General features: G+C 36.7%; 1 protein-coding gene across 4 annotated transcripts in view; it reads left to right on the forward strand.

Annotated features, from left to right (window-relative positions):
• The window catches only part of tcf3b (transcription factor 3b), a 50,921-nt gene that overhangs the window by 3,728 nt on the left and 23,629 nt on the right, over positions 1 to 23,564 (forward strand). For 3 of the 4 annotated variants that reach the window (XM_039766936.1, XM_039766935.1, XM_039766933.1), the window contains exons 2-6: positions 1,412 to 1,504; positions 2,622 to 2,694; positions 10,819 to 10,895; positions 21,811 to 21,886; positions 23,138 to 23,199. In XM_039766936.1, the coding sequence (XP_039622870.1) occupies positions 1,433 to 1,504; positions 2,622 to 2,694; positions 10,819 to 10,895; positions 21,811 to 21,886; positions 23,138 to 23,199 (360 nt within the window). In that variant the 5' untranslated portion in view covers positions 1,412 to 1,432. The remainder of the gene's footprint in view (positions 1 to 1,411; positions 1,505 to 2,621; positions 2,695 to 10,818; positions 10,896 to 21,810; positions 21,887 to 23,137; positions 23,200 to 23,564) is intronic. The other variant, XM_039766934.1, reaches the window with a different exon arrangement.

Here is a 23,564-nt window from a genome sequence, read left to right on the forward strand (position 1 = left end):
AGGTCTTAAAAGGATTAAGAAATGTATGTTGTTTGTATGATCGTAGCCATAAAATCAACAACTGAACTTCATGTAGAAATGCATTTTTGTGTTTCTGGGTTTCCTCTCGTATCCCAAAGTGATAGTTCGATTGGCTGCTATATATTGACATATGTGATAGTTGACTGTTTGGATGTGCTCTGTAATAAACCCATCCAGGGCTGGTTCCTGCCTTTGCGTTTAGTGATGCCAAAGTAGGCTGTAGTCTCCATTACCTTGAAATTAAGTAAGTAGGGTTTACACATCTATGGATAGGTTATAAATACTAAATCTGAGGAGCATATCTTCCGCTGGGCAGCACAACAATTCAGCATTTTCATACTTCACCACTTGAACTTGTTCATCCTTGGCTTATTTTTTTAATGTGTGTTTTGCATCTGCCTTTTGAAATCCCTTTGCGCCGACAAGACACATTCTGTCAGGTTTGAGATTGATGTTGTATTGACCAAGTCTGTACATGGTGCGCTCTCGTGTTAGATTAGTGTTCATCTGGGTCTGGAGTCTACCATTGTAGCCTGTGTTGGGAAGTGTCAGTTAAGTAAATGAATGGATAAATGTGTTCCTACTGTTAAGAAGTCTTTGCAAAAAAAGTTGACATATGTATGTATTGCATACCCAGAACGTTTGTTTTAAAAACACACAAATAACATATTGTTACTCTTGGTGGTTTAAGTCCTGAGTAATATATTTCATCCTTATCAACCCCTCAAATAGAAAAAAAACATTCTCGGTTTCACCTGAGGCAAGAGATTTTCATCACAGGGTCGCAGGTGTCTCTTTCTGGTTCTGACATGGCAGTAAATTTTAATTTTAGTGCATGTTTTTGAGGCTGGAGTTGCAGACAGACTGAGCTCCTTTCGCAGCCTTCTCAGCAGTATAAAAATTACAAACCAGAGATCCGGAATGCATTTGCATTGGGTTTCCCTTCTTCTCTCAAGGGCATGTGAAAGCTCGTGGGTGGGTTTGGTTTGATTTGAGTTGTGTGGATGCAAGTTTGGTTTTTAGTGATGTTTGTGTTAAACCATAGAGAGTGCTTGGTTGTGTGCCTTTCACCTGTGAAATAATTTGACAGTTATGCTTATCTGCTTTCCATGAGCTACATGCAGGCATTTACAGGGATTGCTATAGAAGAGAACATATTGGGAAGGCAAATTACCTTTTTTTTTTATTCTTTTCAGTTTGCTTTAATAGCAATTACTTCTTCTTTGGATTATCTTTTTATATTCTTTGTATCATTTTTCTGAAAACTATATCTTTGCAAGGAAAAAGAAACAAGTGATCCCTAGTATTCCTTCCCCACCCCCCCATACATAATCTTAATATTAAGCCACTGGCTTTGTTGGTTATGATTGCTCTTAAATTCTTTCTGCAGAGCAGTTGACACATCAGTGGCATGAATCAGCAGCAGAGAATGGGAACAGTGGGGACGGATAAAGAATTGAGCGATCTGCTTGATTTCAGCGCGGTGAGTTGGCTATTTGAAAGAATAGACCTGGCAGAAGATACACTTTAATTGAAAATACTTAATGTGTTAATTAGTTTTGTTTGGTGTTTTAATGTGCTGATCTGTAATGGAGTTAAGCTGCTTATTACACTTGTCTCATATGTCAATTTTTAATTTTTTCTTTTTTGCTCATAAGTATAATTTTTGCCTTTTCATAATTTAAAAAAGTGAATACATTCTTTGATGTCTTGCAGTCCAGTATGTCTTTTCCCATTTCTTTAAAATCATTAATTAAATGTAAAAAATTAAGTGTTTGTAATTTACTTTATGCTTATAAAATTAAGACTTGATGTCATTACTGAATCTTAATGACTCAATTCTGTCATTAAATATGCAGGCTTATGAAAGTTTTGTGTGTGGTTATTGATATTTCAGAGTTTTTTTTTTTTAATTTGCCTGATTTAGGTCAGTAATCAATGGTGATATCTGCAAAGATTACACACAGTGTAGTTCTAAAAGAAGTAATGGTAACCAACAAAAATGAAAGGTTCAAGTGTCAATCAGAAACTGTGTTATTGTGTAGAAAAAAAAAAACAAGACAGTGTATGAATGAAACATTGGGGTTTTGTATATCTTAAAGATTTAAGCTAAATTCTAAAATCAATTTTTGTTATGCATACATTTTCATTTGTATAGAAATGTTTGCATTCATTGAATATCAACAGCATCTTTTGCTTGGCACACGTTTACAATTTCACTTAAGTGTCAAATGCTTGCTTCCTGTTGAATGTTCTAACATTACTTTTCTGTTTTAGTATTTTTGACTTCTTGAGTACCTTTCATAGCAACCATGTAACCTAATCAGTTTTGGGCTGCTTGATATTAATTCTTATAGTATTAAACAGAGCACCAAGTTTAAGTGTTGCTGTGCTTCTGAAATAAGGTTTGCATAACCAAGAATATCCAGTTACAGCTTCTTTAGATTAATTCATATTACCCTCATGCTTTTCTGTTTTAAAGGTGTTAGAGGGAAAAAAAAACCGTTGAATGGAATGTAGAGTAGCACATTTCTGTGGGGTAGGGGTTGCTTTTGAGAGACTGAAGTTATGTGATTTTTTTTTTTTTTCTTTCTACACAGATGTTTGCCCCACCATTGGCTAATGGGAAAAACAGACCAACCACACTTGCCAGCAGCCAGTTTGGGGGTGCAGGTATGTGTTCGTGTGTGTGTTCATTTTTATAGGGGACAGATGCTGAAATAATCTTTTTCCTTTTGAGTATTCTGGAAAGTGTGCTATTTTTGAGTTGAAATTGACAATTTAATGCTTTTGACATTAAGAATTCAGAAATTGCATAGTCGTGGAGAAAACTAGGTTTTATATTTTAGGAATAACTTCTCAGCCCATATGATTCTAACAATCTTGTACTATTTTTAACTGATGAAAAATTAGAAAACTGAATCCTGACTGGAAATAAAAACCTCTGCTGAATGTTAGTTAGGGAGGGGGTAGCTACAGTAGGTGTTACGTGGAAATTAGTGAGAAATGTTGAATTATGTTTACTTTCAGGGGTTTGTGTCCTGTAGGGTCTTGCTTGGACAAAAGGCTGGCTTCCAACAAGCACCTATTGCTATCTCAGCTGTTGTGCTATTTTGGCCACCTGTGGAGTGTGTGAGAAGAGGAAATGTACCTAGCACATACCCCAACCCCCTCCTTTAACCACCGAATTGAGTTTTGTTTTATCAATCAAGCACATGGAGGGCTTATGCAAATTGACTCAGTTTTAGATATTGCTTTCTCATTTAGTTTGATATTGGTGTGAATGATTGTCCAGGTTTTTATTGACAATATGTTGGCTAAATCTATGCCCTTTGCGCATTCTAGAAAAAAATTGCAGGTTTCATTTATCAAGAAGCTGAAAGTGAGATTACATGTATTTTTAGCTGAAGTTTAAGGTTTGGAAGACAGACCTGGTAGCAGTCATATGATTACACTGCAAGTCAGTGTCCTGAAACTACTGTAAAGCTCGAATAAGGAACAAGACTTTTTTATTACTGTTCACTGGAAATATTGTGGTGTTTTAAGACTAATTTTAAGTGTATATGATGAGCAAGGTTACTGTTTATAATTAGTCTAGATGTTTATCCACCTATAAGTGAGATTGAGTCACCTTGTGCCAAAATTTATGCAGTCTTCTTTTGGAGTGGTTTGTCCCTTTTGACTTGGAGCAGTAAGTAGTAGTATCAATACTGTCACATTTTTGCCACATTTTTACTTACTTTCAGTAAACCACTCTACACCACTCTCTAGGGCCATGATTAATAATGAAATAAAATAACAGAACTTCATTTATTAGAAAACACAAGTCGAAATGCCCGATATACTCCTTTATTCTCTTTTCTATGTTCTGATTACCTAAAGCCTTGTAGAAGAAACCCTGGCTTTTTATATTCAGCTGTTGAAGCAACACTTATCAGGCACACTTGTACACAATTACATGTTTTTTCTCTTTTCCCATGATGTTTCTCAGATAGGTCTTTTTGAGGTGAAATATTATCTTATGCATATGTGCCTACATCTTCAGCACTGGTCTTCATCCATCATAGATCTAATAATTGGTGAAGCCGTATTATGAGGAGCTTAAAGAATCAGAGAGATAATCAAACCAGAATACTGATTTCTTAAATAATTTGGTGATTTAAGTTAGGTGCTAGTACTGTTAGTAGTAGTATGGGCATTTTTATAAGTTATCGTGACATTCTTACTTGCTTATAGCACAGCGATTAATATGACTGTAATGCAACTCTAGGAGGCTGAGATTTAAATACTGGCATAGTCACTTGGGGTTTGCATGTTCTTAGTCTGTGTGGACCTGTTTCCAGGTAGCTTTGGACATTTTGCTGAATGTTGCTTGCATAGGATTGGAGCCACCTTGTTACCCAGTGATAGATTAAGTGTGTTAGAAAATGGATGGATAGATTTTAATAGTGAATGTACAAGTCATGTTCTATACTCTTGAACTATGCAATTTAAGTTTTTGTTTTGGTACCTTTGTGTTTGTATTTGAATCATAGTCCTATCCATATCTTGTTTAGTTTGACTGTAGCCCCATATCCCCCATCCTCCAACTATATACATGAATATCTTGGTGGTGGTGTGCAAGCACAGAAATGTTTCACACAGCAATATAGAACTGTTGTCTTTTTTCCCCCCTCCACCCCCTCACTTTTTCATAGTAATTATCCTGCAAAGGCTGGCCTTGCTGTGAGTGACATTGGGATTGATCTGATTGATGACAGGAAGTAGTGCCCCTCCCCCCTTCCTGTTCTTCCTAATACTGGGAAACCTAGATGAGACCCTGTTAGAAAGTTTTTTTGCCAAAAAAAAAGGTAGCAAGTGACACAGGAAAAGTTGTATCGATTTTTGTGCTGAATATTATTAGGACATTAGCTAAACAAGTGAGCGTCTCCATTCCCTTTATTGATGCATTTTGTTAGTCACTCATGCAGTGCTTTTGCTTGTTTAGAATTGTCCAGCAGATGGTGGGGTTTAGGTGATGTGGGGGTTGGGTGGTGGGTTGGGCCTTGGACCTGTTGGCCTGGGCTGCAGGTTGCTAAACTACTTGACGAAACCCTCCTGGGAAATGTTTTCACATGGAAAGGCTTTTTTTATGTGGAAGGTCACATTCCACTGTGGCAGAGTCACTCAGGTCAGGATCTGGTAGTTTTGTTGGCTGCCTGACGCCAAGGGTGTCGAATGTCACCGCCTTGAAAAACCCTTTTGTCCTCCTTTGCTTCTGAAGAGCAAAGAGTAGTTGTTTAACCTCTCAGTGTGGAGTGGGTTGTGGCAGCCCACAAGAGTGCAGAGGGGACACACAAATTTGTTAAAGTGTTGGTTGTTCTTGGAGTTTCTCAATCCTAGTGCAAATGCTGTGATAAAACTGGCACTGCACACCTTTAGAGATGAGTAGTTCACATGTACAATTTACATCTTATAAATGTAATGAATTATTATCTTCAGAAATGTATTATTGTAGCAATTATATACATATTCTTTATTTTGTATTATTGTAGCAATTATATACATATTCTTTATTTTGTTTTACATCAACCTGTGTAGTTATGCAGATCTTACTTGCTTGTGAAATCCTGTAGTCTTCTCCTGCTTTTCTGTCCATCACATTTGAGACTTTTTTGCATCAAATAGTTGGCATTAAACCCTTGTAGTTCTTCATACAGAGTATGTAAACAAATCTTGGATTTGGAAGGAGATTTAAGTTTTAAGCTTAGGCAATGACAGGTTGCCAACTCCCGGTAGCACAAGTATGGGTCATGCAAATGGAAAATCTATGATTTTTATCTTGGTTTAAGTTTTCTGTGTCCTTTAACTGACTTGTTCTTGTGCTCAATAATCTTAATAGGGTTGTTTTTGTTAAGCATACAAATGAAGGATGCTATGAATATATATAAGCAGTAATGTGCATAATTAAGAGCTGAACTCTACCCTCATGTGTGCAGCATGCAATCACATTTCACAGCTTTTGCTCTGTTGATGTGCATTATGATCACATCTTCATTTTCAAAGACTATTTTACTAATGGTTTTTAACGTAATTAGTCTGGGATAACGGTTTATTTATTCTTCCATGCATTATTAAATAGGCCTTTTAATCAATTGCTTAATCATCAACTTAGAGTGTTAAGAAAATCAGCACATTTTAAAGTAGCCTAGGCACCTTCTCGACATAATACAGCCTGTGTTTGAAGGATTTGGTAGGTTTACCTCTTACTCTTTATTAGCACACATGGCAATCTTCCGTGGACTTGTCATGCATTAGTTGTAGTTGGATGATTTACTCAGGTATAAGGCTCTGAGCATCGTCCCCACCACAGTATTGCTGGTCTGCAGTTGTTTTTTTAATTAGAGAAAAGCAAAAGATATTATGAATATTCATTAGGGAGAGTTCATTAACACGCACAGTTATGCAAATGAATGTAATTAAGCTTTGCAGGAAAGGCACAAAGACATCACATTTCTAGCACTCATGGTCTAAAACATTTCTATCCAAAGATTTACAATAAAATTCAGATAAGCTATATAATAAACAAATGATATAAAATTAAAATGTGGTTTTCTTTTTTTTTTTTGTTTTTTTTGCACGCTCCTCCTCCTCCTTTCTGTCCTTATTATATGTGCAATGCATTTATGATGCCTACCATTCTTCCACCTTTTATTTATTCATGTTTTCATGTTGTATCGTGCAGTTGTCAGCTCCATTTCTATAAGCTGTGGACATTTCTTTGAATATGTTGTATTTGTTTTTAAACTGCTAACCATCACACTTTAGGGCCCCGTCAAACAAGCGTGTTATTACAGAGTGCAAGAAATGAGGCATGGTTGACTGTAACTCTCATCAGTCCCTAAATATCTTCTTTTTTTTCTTTCAGCTGTTTCTGTTAGGGGTTGCCACAGTGGATCATCTTTTTCTATATCCTCCTGTCCTCTGCATCTTGCTCAGTTACACCCATCACCTGCATGTCCTCTCTCACCACATCCATAAACCTTCTCTTAGGCCTTCCTGTTTCCTCTTGCCTGGCAGCTCTATCCTTAGCATCCTTCTCCCAATATGCCCAGCATCTCTCCTCTGCACATGTCCAAACCAACCTAATCTCGTCTCTCTGACTTTGTCTCCAAACCGTCCAACCTGAGCTGACCCTCTAATGTCCTCATTTCTAATCCTGTCCATCCTTGTCGCACACAATGCAAATCTTAACATCTTTAACTCTGCCACCTCCAGCTCTGTCTTCTGTTTTTTGGTCATTGGCAATATCTCCAACCCATTTTACATAGCTGGTCTCACTACTGTCTTGTAGAATGTTTGTTTTTTTTCACTCCTTACATATGATGTATATAAAAAAGTTTTGTTTTTTTTTATATAACCTTGCTATTTCATAACTTCTCACATTTAATGACACACTCAATTATAAAATTACGTTATGTGACCAGTGTCATCAAGTCTGGTATTACAGGTATGACCTGTTTGCCAGCATTTAATTTGAATGAATTGTATTTATCCGGTTTTTAGGTAAAGCAATTTGCAGATCATAGTTGCATAGTACTTTTATTAAAATATTTCACCATTGTGTGCACTAGTAGGTTAAGGTAGTTACTCATTCAATGAGTTGAGGAGATTTCTGGGGCCCAAGATAAATTGAGGATAATTGTTACATCTGTTTTATTTTAAATAAAATAGTAATGTATGTTCTGACTAGGTCAGAGTTAATAAGATACAAGCACTTTAGTTTTTAAAATTTATTTTTATGGACTATAGAATATTTTCAGGACTGGAGCCCATCCTGGCACATCTCGATTTTATCTCGCACATTCAGCTTAAGGGAATGTTCTTTCCATGATCATATCCTCCTCAGACTTAATACAACAGGAACTTAATTTTAGGAATGGCATAATCTTTGAGTATACTTCATATTTTATAATTGTGTTTGTTAACGGAACATATTGAACATTTGCTACAGAGAATTTGAGAATAGTACATATTGACAAAATGACTGATGGTAAATATTGAGGTTATGAATGCAAGTTAGTTTGCAATATATGGCCTAAATAGCATGCAGCAGTGACAGTAAATCACCTGGGATATCTGTGCAGAGACAAAAGGTTGGGATATCTGTGCAGAGACAAAAGGTTGGTAAATCGTTCCATGGCCAGGATAGAATCCATATTGTTCCTGCTGGGAATTAAGTTCAGCAGTTGCACCGAGTCTTTGTTTTATGTTCACTGTCATGTGGATGGTTACTAACCTGAGTTTTGTGTTTCTACTGTTTGTATGTGATGGATGCTGTGTTCTTGGCTGCTTTGGACTGTGATTTCCAAGGTATGCTGGAGAAGTATCCACCCTAGCATGATGTGGTTGGATTGAGAATTAGTACTTGGAGAAGTCTGAGGTTCTAATTCTCTTTATCTCTCTCTCTCTCTCCGAATAGACTGGCTTATTCATTGTAGGGTGAGCAACTGACCCAGTTGCAGGAGTTAAAGTCAGAATGTTGTAGCAAAATGAGATGGCAAACTTGGGGCCAAGTCCACACACAGTGCTGTTGATTTACAAGTATACACCCCCTCTTCATCTTTGGCTACAATCTGACGGTGACTGAAAGAATAAGATTATAGGCACAAACTGTTAGGGGTTACAGTTACATTTTTCTAACAAGTTTAAAAAAAAAAAAAAATTTGGTATATTAGGGTATAAGGTATGGTTGGTTGTTTTTTTCTTAAACAAATGGGTTAAACTGCTTATTCAGGAAGAGTACCATTTTATTTTTTCCCTTTTTACACTGCATTTTTATTTAAGCGTTTTAAGTCCTTTTAGTAATAAAAGCAGCCTATCAAATATGCAGAAGTAAGAAGTACTTTTTCCATTTAAATAAAAACAGTTTACTTTTTATCAGTGCAAATTTTTATATAAATACTCCACTGCAAACAGTAGTCTATAAATAACAAATGCTAAAAAGTTGTAACTGCTCATAACAAAAGCACAATCGGACATTTTTAAAAATACTAAGCCACATAGATGTGGATGGTTTGGAGTAACAAGGAAAAAAAGGAAGACCTCATGTGAACAGTAGCAATAATTGCACTTATTTGACAATTTAACAACTTTTATGAAGCAATGTCAGTAAATACAAATGTTAAGTTTTCTGGTTCCCGTTTTATCTTTGGTTTGAAAGCTAGTTTACACTGCAGAATGCACTGTATATTTAACTTTGGAATATCCATCTTCAGTGTCTTTCGGTATTTGTTTTTTACATAGGGCACTAACAGGGCAGCGTCTTCCCCAAAAAACTGTCTGCTAAAACAAATCTAATTATACCTGTCCAGTCATCGCTTGAAGAACATTGGAGCCTTAGTAAACTTCCAGAATTTGCGCACAACTTCATTGGCTCTGATTGGTTCATTCAGGTAGTGTTAATGATGCCCGTAGGTTATTTACTGATGTTGTGCTTACTTCATGTATGTTCATTATAGAAGCAATAGCTGAAATGTTTTACTAGTGCAGCGTGTTCTGATTCGTTGTTGACGTTTTGCTGTCCAAAACAATTATCAGGTTTTACACAAAGCAAGGGCTTGTTACCGTGAAGTGTTTCATTTTTGTTTTTTCTCAGTGGACACTTAACAGCTTTTTGAATTAGCTTGTATACCGGTAATTTCTTCTGTCGATAGACCATAATGTGCTCAGCTGCAAATTATGAAACAGTTTGTGTATTTATAATACCAAATATGGCCTGTTTAATACAGAAGGATTTGATGAAAGGTGGGGGCTAGGAAGGATACAGTTCCTAATACAAATTGTCATATAGTAGTAAGTAATTGGTTTACTTGAAGGTAGAGTAGCAATTGGGTAGAGTATATTGCATGTTAACTGCAACATGGAAGCAAAACCATAGATCGCTTGACTTGCCAAAATCCTTATGATATCTGTCATAGACATGAGTGAAACAAGTTTTAAATGTGTTCAGTCATTAAATAAGTTAGTTTCAAAGTTATCTAACCATAGATGATCAGATTTCTGGTTTTCTCTTTTGCTTACTTAATTCGGACTGACAATTGGTTTTGTATAACCCATTTCTGTGATAGCGCATTAAAAAATGCTTCTGTGTTCTCCATTCATCTGTATTGCCCTATTAAACTCATCAATTTAGGTATGTTTACAAGCCTTAAGTTTTACTCCGTTGCCTATTTTTTGTAAAAATTGATCTATTTGTATGGAATGATTACAATAAAAAAAAAAGAAAGAAAATGCTTCTCTGTACCTACACCCAACTTTTGCTACTGGGGTGTTTATGCAAGAGTTGCTTTTAGCATAAAGGTTTTTTGTGCATATATTTGAATTTGATACCTTTTCCTTTAGGCTTGGTAACTGTATAAAATAATGAATTTGTCTTAAGAATATGAAGATAGGAAAAGTTTAGTATTGTCCATCTCTAATACAGACTGGCCTCATTTATAGGAAGATTGTGTTTTCCCTATGAAGTACTAATGGAGACTGTCTTAATGTTGCCCAACCAATGATGTATATTTTAATTAAGAAGTAGACATTTTTAATGCTGCTGATTATTTCAGACTTATTACTTTTTTATTGCTTGTATTATCTTGAGGTGCAAAGTTATATTTCTTTCAGTAACTGCAAAGGCAAGCTTTACATTCATTGTCTTGGTCCGTGTGTGTACGTCTCCTTGTATATACATGAAGAAACTGTTAATCTGATTAAACTGTTTTTGTTTTGTTTTTTTTTTTTTCTTTCTTTAAATGATCAACTTAATAGCAGGACTAGATGAAAGGACTGGTTCAAGTTCCTGGGGACCAGGGGAGCAGAATTCCTCCACTTTCAACCAGGGAAGGGTAGGTTTGTCTTCTGGTTTAAAAATAAATAAACAAGAGCTATTAACAGCCTAGGGGCTTTTTGACCTCTTATTATGAAAAAACTACGGAGGGATTCTTTGGCCCAAGTTATGCTTTGATGCTGGTTATAAGGGAAAAAAAATCTATTAATTAGCACTTTGATATTGTCTTTTTTTTATTGAACTGTTGATTTGTTTGCTTTTTCCTTGCTGCAATCTACACTTCATAGGTAGACTTCTTATACTGCTGTGTACTGCTTTCCTAAACTTATAAAGACAACATCTACCATTAAAGGAGTTTCGTTAACAGAAGTTTATTCAATTAGATAGTTTTAACTAAGAGAGTTCCATTTTTTAATTTAAAATATTTATATCCTGCCTAACAGAAGTATACACATTAGAATATTATAAAAGGGAATCATTCATTATTTTGCAAATTGCATGTGTGATAGTTATTTTGGAGGAAGAAAGTAAAGCTTAAGTTTGAAGGTTGAAGAAACCCTTGACTATTGTCATGCAGTAAAGAGTAAGCATACCTTTTTCAGTTCTATTTTGGTTCACAAATCCATTTTCAGCCACCATTGTCCACCTCCTAAAATCGGACAAGTTGAAGGTGACAGAACAGATTTAATATTTTATATAATATATAGTGGAACACGGCATGGACACAGACAGGCAGACATCGTTTTGTCACCCACAACATGTTTATTTACAGTCTCTTTACACAAGTGCACCACAACCCCCAAAGTCCAGGCCTCACAACCAATGCCTTCCTTCCCTTCAGGCTGCCTCCTCTCCTCCAAGACCTCGTCCTTCTTCTACCCATCTCAAGCCAACGAATGGAGGGAGGTGGCCCCTTTTATAATCACCCGGTTGTGCTCCAGGTGCCTCCTGACAATCTTCCGCCAGCACTCCCCACTGTGGCGGAAGTGCTGGCTGCACACCCAGAAGTACTTCGGGTGTCCCCGATCCTCTTCCCCCCACAGCACTTCCGAGTGTGGCGGAAGTGCTGAGGTCCAGAGCTCCATAGGCATTGGGGCAGTGGTGTGAAAATCTATTTGACCCCTTCCTGATTTCTTATTCTTTTGCATGTTTGTCAAACAAAATGTTTCTGATCATCAAACACATTTAACCATTAGTCAAATATAACACAAGTAAACACAAAATGCAGTTTTTAAATGATGGTTTTTGTTATTTAGGGAGAAAGAAAAATCCAAACCTACATGGCCCTGTGTGAAAAAGTAATTGCCCCCTTGTTAAAAAATAACCTAACTGTGGTGTATCACACCTGAGTTCAATTTCCTGCCACCCCCAGGCCTGATTACTGCCACACCTGTTTCAATCAAGAAATCACTTCAATAGGAGCTGCCTGACACAGAGACGTAGACCAAAAGCACCTCAAAAGCTAGACATCATGCCAAAATCCAAAGAAATTCAGGAACAAATGAGAACAGAAGTAATTCAGATCTGTCAGTCTGGTAAAGGTTATAAAGCCATTTCTAAAGCTTTGGGACTCCAGCGAACCACAGTGAGAGCCATTATCCACAAATGGCAAAAACATGGAACAGTGGTGAACCTTCCCAGGAGTGGCCGGCCGACCAAAATTACCCCAAGAGCGCAGAGACGACTCATCCGAGAGGTCACAAAAGACCCCAGGACAAGTCTAAAGAAGTGCAGCCTCACTTGCCTCAATTAAGGTCAGTGTTCACGACTCCACCATAAGAAAGAGACTGGGCAAAAACGGCCTGCATGGCAGATTTCCAAGACGCAAACCACTGTTCAGCAAAAAGAGCATTAGAGCTCATCTCCATTTTGCTAAGAAACATCTCAATGATTGCCAAGACTTTTGGGAGAATACCTTGTGGACTGATGAGACAAAAGTTGAACTTTTTGGAAGGCAAATGTCCCGTTAACATCTGGCGTAAAAGGACCACAGCATTTCAGAAAAAGAACATCATACCAACAGTAAATTATGGTGGTGGTAGTGTGATGGTCTGGGGTTGTTTTGCTGCTTCAGGACCTGGAAGGCTTGCTGTGATAGATGGAACCATGAATTCTACTGTCTACCCAGAAATCCTGAAGGAGAATGTCCGGCCATCTGTTCGTCGACTCAAGCTGAAGCGATCTTGGGTGCTGCAACAGGACAATGACCCAAAACACACCAGCAAATCCACCTCTGAATGGCTGAAGAAAAACAAAATGAAGACTTTGGAGTGGCCTAGTCAAAGTCCTGACCTGAATCCAATTGAGATGCTATGGCATGACCTTAAAAAGGCGGTTCATGCTAGAAAACCCTCAAATAAAGCTGAATTGCAACAATTCTGCAAAGATGAGTGGGCCAAAATTCCTCCAGAGCGCTGTAAAAGACTCCTTGCAAGTTATCGCAAACGCTTGATTGCAGTTATTGCTGCTAAGGGTGGCCCAACCAGTTATTAGGTTCAGGGGGCAATTACTTTTTCACACAGGGCCATGTAGGTTTGGTTTTTTTTTTCTCCCTAAATAAAAAAAAAACATTTTAAAAACTGCATTTTGTGTTTACTTGTGTTATATTTGACTAATGGTTAAATGTGTTTTGTGTGACAAACATGCAAAAGAATAAGAAATCAGGAAGGGGGCAAATAGTTTTTCATACCACTGTATATATATAACACACACACACACACACAGTGGGTATAGAAAATAATCCCCTCCTTTGAAATATTCCTATTTATTTTTTTTTGCTTTACAGCCTTAAATGAAAACACACACAAAAAATACTTCTTCCCTGCTTTACTTACTCAATGCAACCTATAACATCCAAGTGAAAGATATCACAGCTAAAAAAAAAAAAATCATAAATAAAATTAAAAACAAGACATACTCAGAGTAATAAAGTATCATCCCCCAAAGTCAGTGTCATTTTGTTGAACCACCTTTTGCTTTAATGACAGTCTGTTGAGATTCTTCTCGTATCAGCTTTGCGCATCTAAATTGAGCAATATTTGCTCACTCTTCTTTACAGAACTGTTCAAGTTTGGTCAAAGTGGATGGTGAGCATTGGTGGACTGCTACCTTCAAATCTTTCCTCAGATTTTCAATGGGATTTAAGTCTGGGCTCTGACGGGGCCACATGAGGACATTTTCTCCTTCAGCCACTGTGTAATCACTTTTTCTGTGTGCTTTGGTTTATTGTCATGTTGAAAGGTGAACATTCTGCCCATCTTCAACTTTCTGGCAGACGTTAGCAGGTTTTCCTCAAGAATTTGACGTTTTGTCCCATCCATTTTTCCTTTTACCCTAACGATTGCCCCAGGCCCTGCAGCAGAGACACACCCCTAGAACAGGATCCTGCCACCTCCATGCTTTACTGTAGGCATGGTGTGTTGTGGATGGTGAGCTGCATTGGATTTCCACCAGGTGTACCATTTGGTATTGAGGCCAAATAGTTCGATTTTGGGCTCATCTGACCATAAGACCTTTTTTCCACTTGGCATCAGAATCTTCAAGGTGAATTCTGGCAAAGCTCAAACGAGCCTTAATGTGGCCCTTCTTGAGAAGTGGCTTTTTCCTTGCGACCCTCCCGAACAAGCCACAATTGTGGATTGCTTGTGAAATTGTTGACACATGCACAAAATGACTACTCTTTGCCATAAAATCCTGTAACTCCTTCAAAGTGGCCATTGACCTCTTGGTAGCTTATCTTACCAGTTTCCTCCTTGCTCTTCCGTCTAGTTTGGAGGGATGGCCAGATCCAGGGAGGGTCCTAGTAGTACCAAAAACTTGCCACTTCTTTATGATGGACTTTACTGTGATCCTTGGGATTGGTAAAGCCTTTGAGATGTTTTGTCTTCATCTCCTGTCTTATGTCTGTCCACAACTCTGTCCCTGAGATCTTTTGAAAGTTGCTTGCCTCCCATAGTCCGTTGTTTGCTGTCAGTTGCACTGCCAAGCAAGGGAATGAATGCTCCAGAAGCAGCTTCACTAATCACACTGATTACAGTTGATCACAGGTGGAAGGAAGCCAGTAACCATGGTCTGCAATGGAAATGGTGGGCACTTACACCTAATTGAGTTTACAAATATTATTTGGGATGGGGACGGGGTCCTTTATTAATTTCAGTGTTTCTCGTTTTTTATTTTTTTAAATTCTTCTCAACTGTAGCTGTGATATCTTTCACCTGGATGTTATTGATTGCATTGAGAAAGTAAAGCTGTAAAAAATATTCGATTGTGTGTTTTCATTTAAGGGTGTAAAGCAAACAAAATGGGAATATTTCGATGGGAGTGATTTTTTTTTTTTTTTTAAATACTTGATGGATGGATGTAAAATAAATGAGTTAACCTAAACAAGTCATCTGTGTCTGTGTTTTGGGTTACACATGTTCACCAGAATTCTAACGTGTACAACCTTTGTTCCAGTATCTGTGTATTTAGCAGAGAGTTGGCTTGAATTTAGAGGGTTAGATATCTTAAATTGTGGGGTTTTATTCAGTTAATTTTATAGATGAACCAAAAACTGTTTACTGTCTGCTGTCCTCAGATTGGCAAATATCTGATTAACCCTCTGGGCACAATTCTGATCTGGATAGATATCTAGTGGATGAAGTTAAATATAAATAAAAAGTGTCATCCATAGAATGTAAAAATATTTTATGCAATTGCATCGCATTATGTCTGACACTACATTATGAAAAAAGCATGTCTGTCTTCAAAACAGCAGTGTGCAGAAGTAATTAGAGTAATGGGATTTTGGTAGCACCCACATAGTGATAATGTGAGGAAACGGATATGTTACTTGGATTGTATTCTGTTTTTTTGTGGCCACAGCTGGAATATTGTATTGTGCTCTTGTCTTTTTATTGTAAAATTAACTTAGCAGTGCTGGGAAACATATACAAGAGTTCTAAGTCTTGTTCCAGGACTTAAGAGTATGAACTTTGAGGAAAGACTGAAGGAGTAGGATCTTCATCCTAACCAGATGGAGGCTGAGGGGTGATGTGGAAGGAATTCTGCTGGGTGACATTTGTTTATTTTAATCTGTTCTTTAACAAGAACATGAGAGCACAGATGGGAGTTGGATAAGGATGAATTTTGCACAAATGTTAGGAAACATTTCTTCTTGCATGAGAGCGCTAAATCTATGGAACAAGTTACCAAGCAGTATAGTTGAAAGTAGCACCTTGGAGATGTTAGTCTCATGCAGATATTTTGAAAACACCAGATAAATGATATGCTGTGTTCTAAAATACCTGGAAGGTGTGTTTTTTCTGCTTGGAGTAAGAGCAAGACATTAATGCATATTCTTGGGAGTTTTATACTGCTTGTGAATTCTGTATCCTAGGACTGACTAGGGTTACTTGGAAGGAAATTTGAGTAAATTTAAGGGGGTGGCATAGTGGCAGTGCTGTTGCTGCCTCTCAATAAGGATACAGACGTTCCCGTGTGCTTGCTTTCCACCTATTTGTTTGGGTTTCAGGCAGGTGGTGTGGTTTCGTCCCACAGTCAGAAGACATGCTAGTTAAGTGATTTGGTGAAGCTGAATTGGCCCTAGTGCTTGCTTGTGTGCTTTCACCCTCTGATGGACTGGTGTTCTGCCTAGGTATTATTGGGGGTAGGCGCTCTCCTGTAACCCTGTCCTGGTTAAAAAGGTCAGGAAAATGAGTGGATGAAGTAAAGTTAAGTTCAAAGTTTTAACAGAGTACTTATAAAGACATTTATGGCACTGAAAACACATAGTCACGGTCATACTTTAAAACTGAGCAGTGCTTTCCACCAGAAATCAATAGTTATCAGTTACTCCATCATTTTTGTTTATTACCAGTCTAACTTTGCTCTTGTTAAATGAGCTGGCACCCTTCCAGAATGCAACACCGCCAGTGAGGATGGACTCAACCGTGTATTTACAGAAGTAAGCGTCTAGATTAAGACATATGGGTTTTTTCAGGTAACGGTGTAATTAAAGACACAAATGGTGATTTCGAGAGAATAGCCAGGAAGTTGTGCTCTTTCAGATGAGATCCAGGATGTGTTGTGCTGTTGGTGGCACCAAGGAACTTTAAAGTGGTAAACCTTCTTCACAGCACATTGTCTATGACCAGCTTCATATTTTTGCTAACATTAAGGCCGGGTTGGTGGTTATGGTACCACTCTGTGAGAAAGCAAAATTGTTTTCTTACAAGCTGTCGTGTTTTTGGTGGAAACTTGGTTCTGCCAATTAAAAATTCCATAATATTTTTGCAGTGAGTGGCAATAAATTGACTGTTTAGCAGCTTGGTGATCATCTTTAATGGGACACTGTTAGATACAGAATTATGATCTATAAAATACAGATGCACAGACTGCATGCATTTGACAGCCAAAACTGGCACCAAGTACTTGGCTCTTAGCTGAGTACTGAATGAAAGTTTTTGTTAGAAAGGAAAGATGTTATGTTTTTGAAAATGAATTTGAGACCAATATAATTTTATTAAATAAAAGACATAGTAAATAAAATGTATGGATTTTATTTAAGGAAGAATAAGCATGCTTAGTTTTTATTTCACTAAATAACCCTTGTCAATATTTTTTTTACTTTTAATTTCTAGCCAATTATAGATATCCATCCATTATCCAACCCACTATATCCTAACATGGGGATCTGCTGGAGTCAATCCCAGCCAACACAGGGCGCAAGGCAGGAACAAACCCTGGGCAGGGCGCCAGCCCACTGCAGGGCACACTCCAGGGACAATTTAGAATCGATAATGCAGCTTGCCTGTATGTCTTTAGACTGTGGGGGGAAACCCACACAGACACGGGGAGAACATGCAAACTCCACGCAGGGAGGATCCAGGAAGTGAACCCAGGTCTCTTTACTGCGAGGCAGCAGTGCTACCACTGTGCCACCATGCAATTATGGATAGAAAATATTTTAAAAATGATATAAAAAAAAAAAAAAGACTGCTGCCTAATTGCAATTCTTGGTAACTGAAACAAATCTATTACTTAACTTTGGCTTTACAATGTAGGAAATAGGATTTTTTTTTTTTTTTTTTTAATACAAAAGCACCATCGCAGTCTTTCTTCTCTTACCTACAACTCTGTTATATAATTGTAACAGAAGGTTTCATGCTGATGTAGCCATGGAAGACAAATTGCAAATTGAATCAGATTGCATTATTTGCCTGTAAGTGGAGCACCCTGTGTGATCTGATATTAGGTTCAAATATATGTGTCTGCACTTCATGTTTGTCATGTGTAAATAATGAGTGAAATTCTTCTTTGCATATCTCCTCAGAATAGTGACGGAGAGCAGTAGGGTACTAACAAAAGACTTGCACACACATGTTTGTACTGTATCTGATGTTTCTTTTTTTAATCAATTACTTTTCTTTCACTATAGTATGTCTGTTAGCATGACAAATACATAACTTGCATAATGTTGGTTCGGAGATCCTGGTGAAAACTGAGAAAACGAAAGTCTATGTGCATGCAACGATTTTGATTAATTAGAACTAGCATCCTATTTTATCAGCTCTTCGTACTTTGTTGTGATTTGAAACTTGGATTTTTTCATATAGCCTTTTTAATATTTGCAATACAAATTTTCAGTTAGAATATGCTGTATTAGAATTTTGTGATAGTGCACCAGTTGAAATATACTTTGTACCCAGAATACCCCTGCAAAGGCACAGATTATACACATGGAAATCTGACTAGTAATTCAGAACACTTTAACTGGGTTTACTTTGCACAGATGATGTCCTTGTGTGTTACCTAACGTTATTCAGTTGTGAGTACCTAGGGTGCAGTATTGCACCACACCAGTGAGTGGAATTGTTGCATCACTTCTATAAAATGAGGCATGGCAGTTTTATCAGGATGGTATTAAGTGTAAGGGGATATAAGATGACATTGTTTATTGACGAATTGTAACAATATGTAGAATATTACAAATGGCTTGTGATCACATAGTATGTTACTTTGGAACTACAATAAGTGTTTTCTTTTTGTATTCTATCCCTGAGGCATTAAATATGCCAATGAAAAAGTGAAGTATTTGGTCACTACAGGCATCTAAAATGCACCCTACATTCCACCTAGTTCAATTCACAAGTCTTAAATGGTGGTTACTGTTTCATCGACATACAGTAGAAATGGCAAATGATGCATCATACAAGAGAGGGTTTTTTTTGCTACCTGACACAAAGTTAAGTTCATCAGGGGAGAGAATACAAATAAAATCTTTTCAAATCACATTAATAATGTTAGCATTTGTAGCCTTTTCCACTGTTTGCATATATCAAAAGTGCTGCTGTATACAGTTTATTATGATTTAAACCTTTAACAACTTTAATTGGTTTTCTGAGCGTGTACCTTCATTAATTCTATATTTTTAATACTTCCATTTTAAAATGTGTTTGTACAAGCCTTCCTTAAAGTATGGTTGTCACTGGTAATTCACTGTGCCTTAAATGGAAATCCATGGATTTTTTCAATTGGAGCACATTTTTAATTAATTAAAAATGTGACCTTTGCGTACTTTTTTTTAGAACTGAAGAAGAGACTCTGAACTTGTCCCATTTACACAACCAAAAAGTTCAATTTTTTCCACCTCTTTTGACAAAGAAATCACTAAGAAATTATTAAAAAATAACTAATATGAAGTAATATGAAAATACAGTTTTGAAAACATAAGAGACGTGATATTTATAAATATAAAAACTTTAATGATAGCTATTTCTGTAATATTTTGATCATTTTATATTTTTGTTGTATTGTAAAATTTTATAACCATTGTTACAATTCATATTACTTTAATGGTAAAAATGATTTCTAAACAGAAAAACCCAGGGATTGTAAAATCATAAATTAAAGGGCTCTTCACCATCCCTTCTATGTTTATATAAATATATAAATGTGTTTGTAAAAAATTTTTTTCTATGATTTTTAACAGTGAATTTGTTTTTGTGTTTTTTTTTTTTTCTTTTCATTTTATAAATTGTTTAACATACCTAAATTCTTGAATCCCCACACACACACACACATGTTGGAAATCACTGGATTATATGCAAAAAATAAGTCTTTGAGGAACTAATGTAGTAGTGAAAAAACTCAATTGAAATTGAGCGTGGAATATTCCGTAAATGAGTAAAGAACATTAAAAATGGTGCATGAAATATGGAAAAAGTTAATTTATTTTGCTTCAAATGCAAAACATTGTATGTGTTATGTTGGAAAAACATCTGGCGCTTCTCATAGCAAGAAAATTGGCAGTATGCACCATTGTAACATATTGTTCCTAAATAAATAGTCCTGCTACTACTCTTATCGAATCATTTGCTATGCTGTTTGCCCAGATTCCAAGGGAGCCAAAGCCTATCCTGGCAGTAATGACTGCAGTTCACTGTCTATCTGTGAAATATGTGTAGTTTATAATTTCTTCTTGGTTTGAAAGACTAAAACTTTAACTAAACAAGAAAAAAATCTTCTTGTTTAACTTTTAATTGGGCACTTCTATAACATACAGTATTCTTATTACAAGTGCAGTATAACCCCTTTTCCCCCGTTTTATGGCCTGTAGTGCCATACTGCCAGGTCAGCGAGTTTATAAATATTCATGCAAACTGAATGCACTATACATTGACTATCTTCTGTTGTAATTAGGAAACTCAATTTGGCAGTTATTTTAAAAAAAAAAAAAAATTACAAACTCAAAATGAAAATTAAAAGACCAGTAATGCAGTTTACCTTGTAATTGAACATTGAACAATTCACATAAAAAAAATAAAACACAATGAATGGCTATTGTTTTTTTTTCAGCACAGAGTGAACACCACATGAAATAGGCTGAAGGCTAGAACCAACCCATTTGCAAACAGCAACCCTAACTCATTCTCTTCTGATCCTTAGTTCATTTTGCTGTCTTCTACACTTATTGCTGCCTTGCGAAATGGGCAGATTCAATGTAAATATGCTTAGAATTTTTGCGGATTTTATTTATTTATTGATTCACCACAACTTCTGAACGTAAAAAATAAAAGTGCTGATCATCACAATATTAGGTTTTTAATATTGAATTTTCTTAGTCAAGCAAAATGACACCTTTTATTGGCTAACTAAAAAGTTTACAAGATGTTCTTCAGGCAAGGCAGAAGGGGGCCTGAGTTGCCCCGAAAGCTTGCATATTGTAATCTTTTAGTTAGCCAGTAAAGGTGTCATTTTACTTGACTTCTCGCTACATTCATTATGGCTAAGAATCAAAATGAAAATTTAATATATCTAGATCCAGATCTAATTATGCAATTTTCATTATGTTATAACTTAAGTTTATTACATAGAAAATCACCCGAAAAATCACGGACCATCAAAGTGTGCAAACTGATGACATGAAGAATCGTCTTTGCGCCGAACTGGAATCGTCCCTGCATAAATCCGTCATCCAGACGATCTGGATCTGTATAATTAGATCTGGACCACCCTGTATTGCCCAAGTGTATTATTTGTGTCTGGTGTTTTTTTTTTTTTTGGCCTTTTATCTTGTGTTTTCATTTTGGTAACATGCACAGTGAGGTATCTTTTAAAACATTCTGATATTTAAAATTTGATATTGCTATTGTGTTTGATTTACATAGTGTGTTATTAAGCTGCTACATGCCACAGCTGAGAGAAACAGTTAGTCTTCATGAGCTTGACAACTTTGCACAGGCTGGTGCTTTACAAACAAAAGCAGGCACAGTTTCCTATTATGACCTGAATGGACACTTCAAGCACTACAGAAGGCACACCCAAAAGTAAAAACATTATTACATGGTCTGCCTAAATGAGTACATTATGAAGACTGAAATTTTAATTAAGCCAGGTTTTCAAATGTAGCACTTTACCCAAATTGAGGGTATCCAATATTAAATCTGCAGTGTGTTCATTTTTTTTTTTTTTCTCCTTTTCCGCACCAATAGAATTTTGGAGAGAGTTCACATTACACTGACTCCGAAGTGCTGTCGTCTTCTACGTTCCTTACCTCTGGTTTGGTGGGTAAGTATGAGGCTTGTGCATAGAGGAGTTTAGTTTCACTTGTGTAGTTTTTAAGATATCTGTGAATATGCATGTACTTGTACATGATCTCCCAGGTACCTAGACCTTTCCTTTTGCAAGGGTTTTGGTGGATTCTATTTCTGCCCCCTTCTTTTAGAATGTTACTCATGTCACAGTAAACAATCTTGTGCAGCATGTAGAGGTGGCCATCACAGATAAACCAGGCACTGCCATGGAAACCATAAATTCTAGTAGTAACGATTGTTTTTTATTTTGTATTCTATTATGTTCCAAGCCTGCATGATCCAGTTTGGAGCTGCAGGAGGACTAAGACTTTACCAGTAATAGTGGGTGTAAAGCAAGAAACAGTCTTATAGGGCATCAGTCCATCATAATTCCCACTAATGCATCCATTTGCATAGTGCCTATTTTGAAATGCCAGGCAACTTGTCAAACAGGTCTTTGGGAACTGTTAGAAGAAAACCTAACGGGCACAAGGAGAGCATGCAGACTCCACAATAACAGTGCCTTGGTACAGGATTCAAACCTGTGATTCTGTGAGATAGCCAGTGTACCATAATACTCCGTTGAAATAATAGAAGCAATATTTCTTCATACTCGTGAGCTTCAAATAACCAGTTTCCTCTCATATTTGAAATTAGATTTTTCAAAGGTGTATCCTTTTTTTACCCATCTACTCATACGAATACTCATTGCATTATAATTTATATGTCAGGTTATCCAGTGGTATGCCTACAGTGTGTCATTTTTTTTGCTAAAATATTTTTAAATAAATTAATAAGTTAAAGTCTGAGCAGTGCATGAACAGAAAATATGTTCAAACAGTATCGGGACTTCAGACCAGTGAATAGGGAGGAGAAGCTGGTCTTTAACTCAAAAGTGTGGTACTGTTATCCTGCAGTCACATGGGATAATTTTTGTATGTTTATATTTTTGGGTGGAGTGTTCATTTGTTTGCTGCCAAATTGGAAGTTGTTGCATACTTTGGAATTTGTGAATATTCAGGAAAGCTGGGTGTCATGGATGTAATGAGATACATTTTTGAGTGTGATTAGTTGCAGCTCTATGTGAAACCAATAAAGGGTGGGGAAATATGTCCTTCAGCAAAGAGCAGTCTTTGTGGCTCTTTACTAAGACAGTCCCATGATCAAGCATATCGTACAGAAATAGAAAAGTTCTGCATTATCTCGTGCACCTTCTTTATTCTCTAATACACTTCTTTTCTTGCAGGTAAATCGGACAGAGTAACATATCCCTTTAATAGAGAAAGTGGAATTCCAGGAATCGGTCAGGTAAGAGCTAACATGTTAAAGGATATATCTGATTTTGTCTGTCTTTCATAATATTCTGTCACCTGCTTTTTTTCATTTATTTAGTGGCTTTAAAGTTATGTTTGTCTGTTCATGGATAAAGCCAGAATAGTCTGTTGCAATAGAAAAGTGATCCTGCCCTTCAGTCCAACAATAAGCTACTAAACAGGCTGAGGATCTGAAATAGTCTAAACATATCCTTATTCCCTCTGTGTTAGAGGGGTTGCTGTTTTTCTAGACTAGTGAATGATGTACAGGGTATTTGTTTAGGTAGATCCACATCAGTGTGAGCTAGGCTTAGGACTGGACATCATATACACTAGTACATTGTTATAACTAACCCAGTG

Source organism: Polypterus senegalus, chromosome 10 (genome assembly GCF_016835505.1).
Source record: "Polypterus senegalus isolate Bchr_013 chromosome 10, ASM1683550v1, whole genome shotgun sequence".
Classification (NCBI taxonomy): domain Eukaryota; kingdom Metazoa; phylum Chordata; class Cladistia; order Polypteriformes; family Polypteridae; genus Polypterus; species Polypterus senegalus.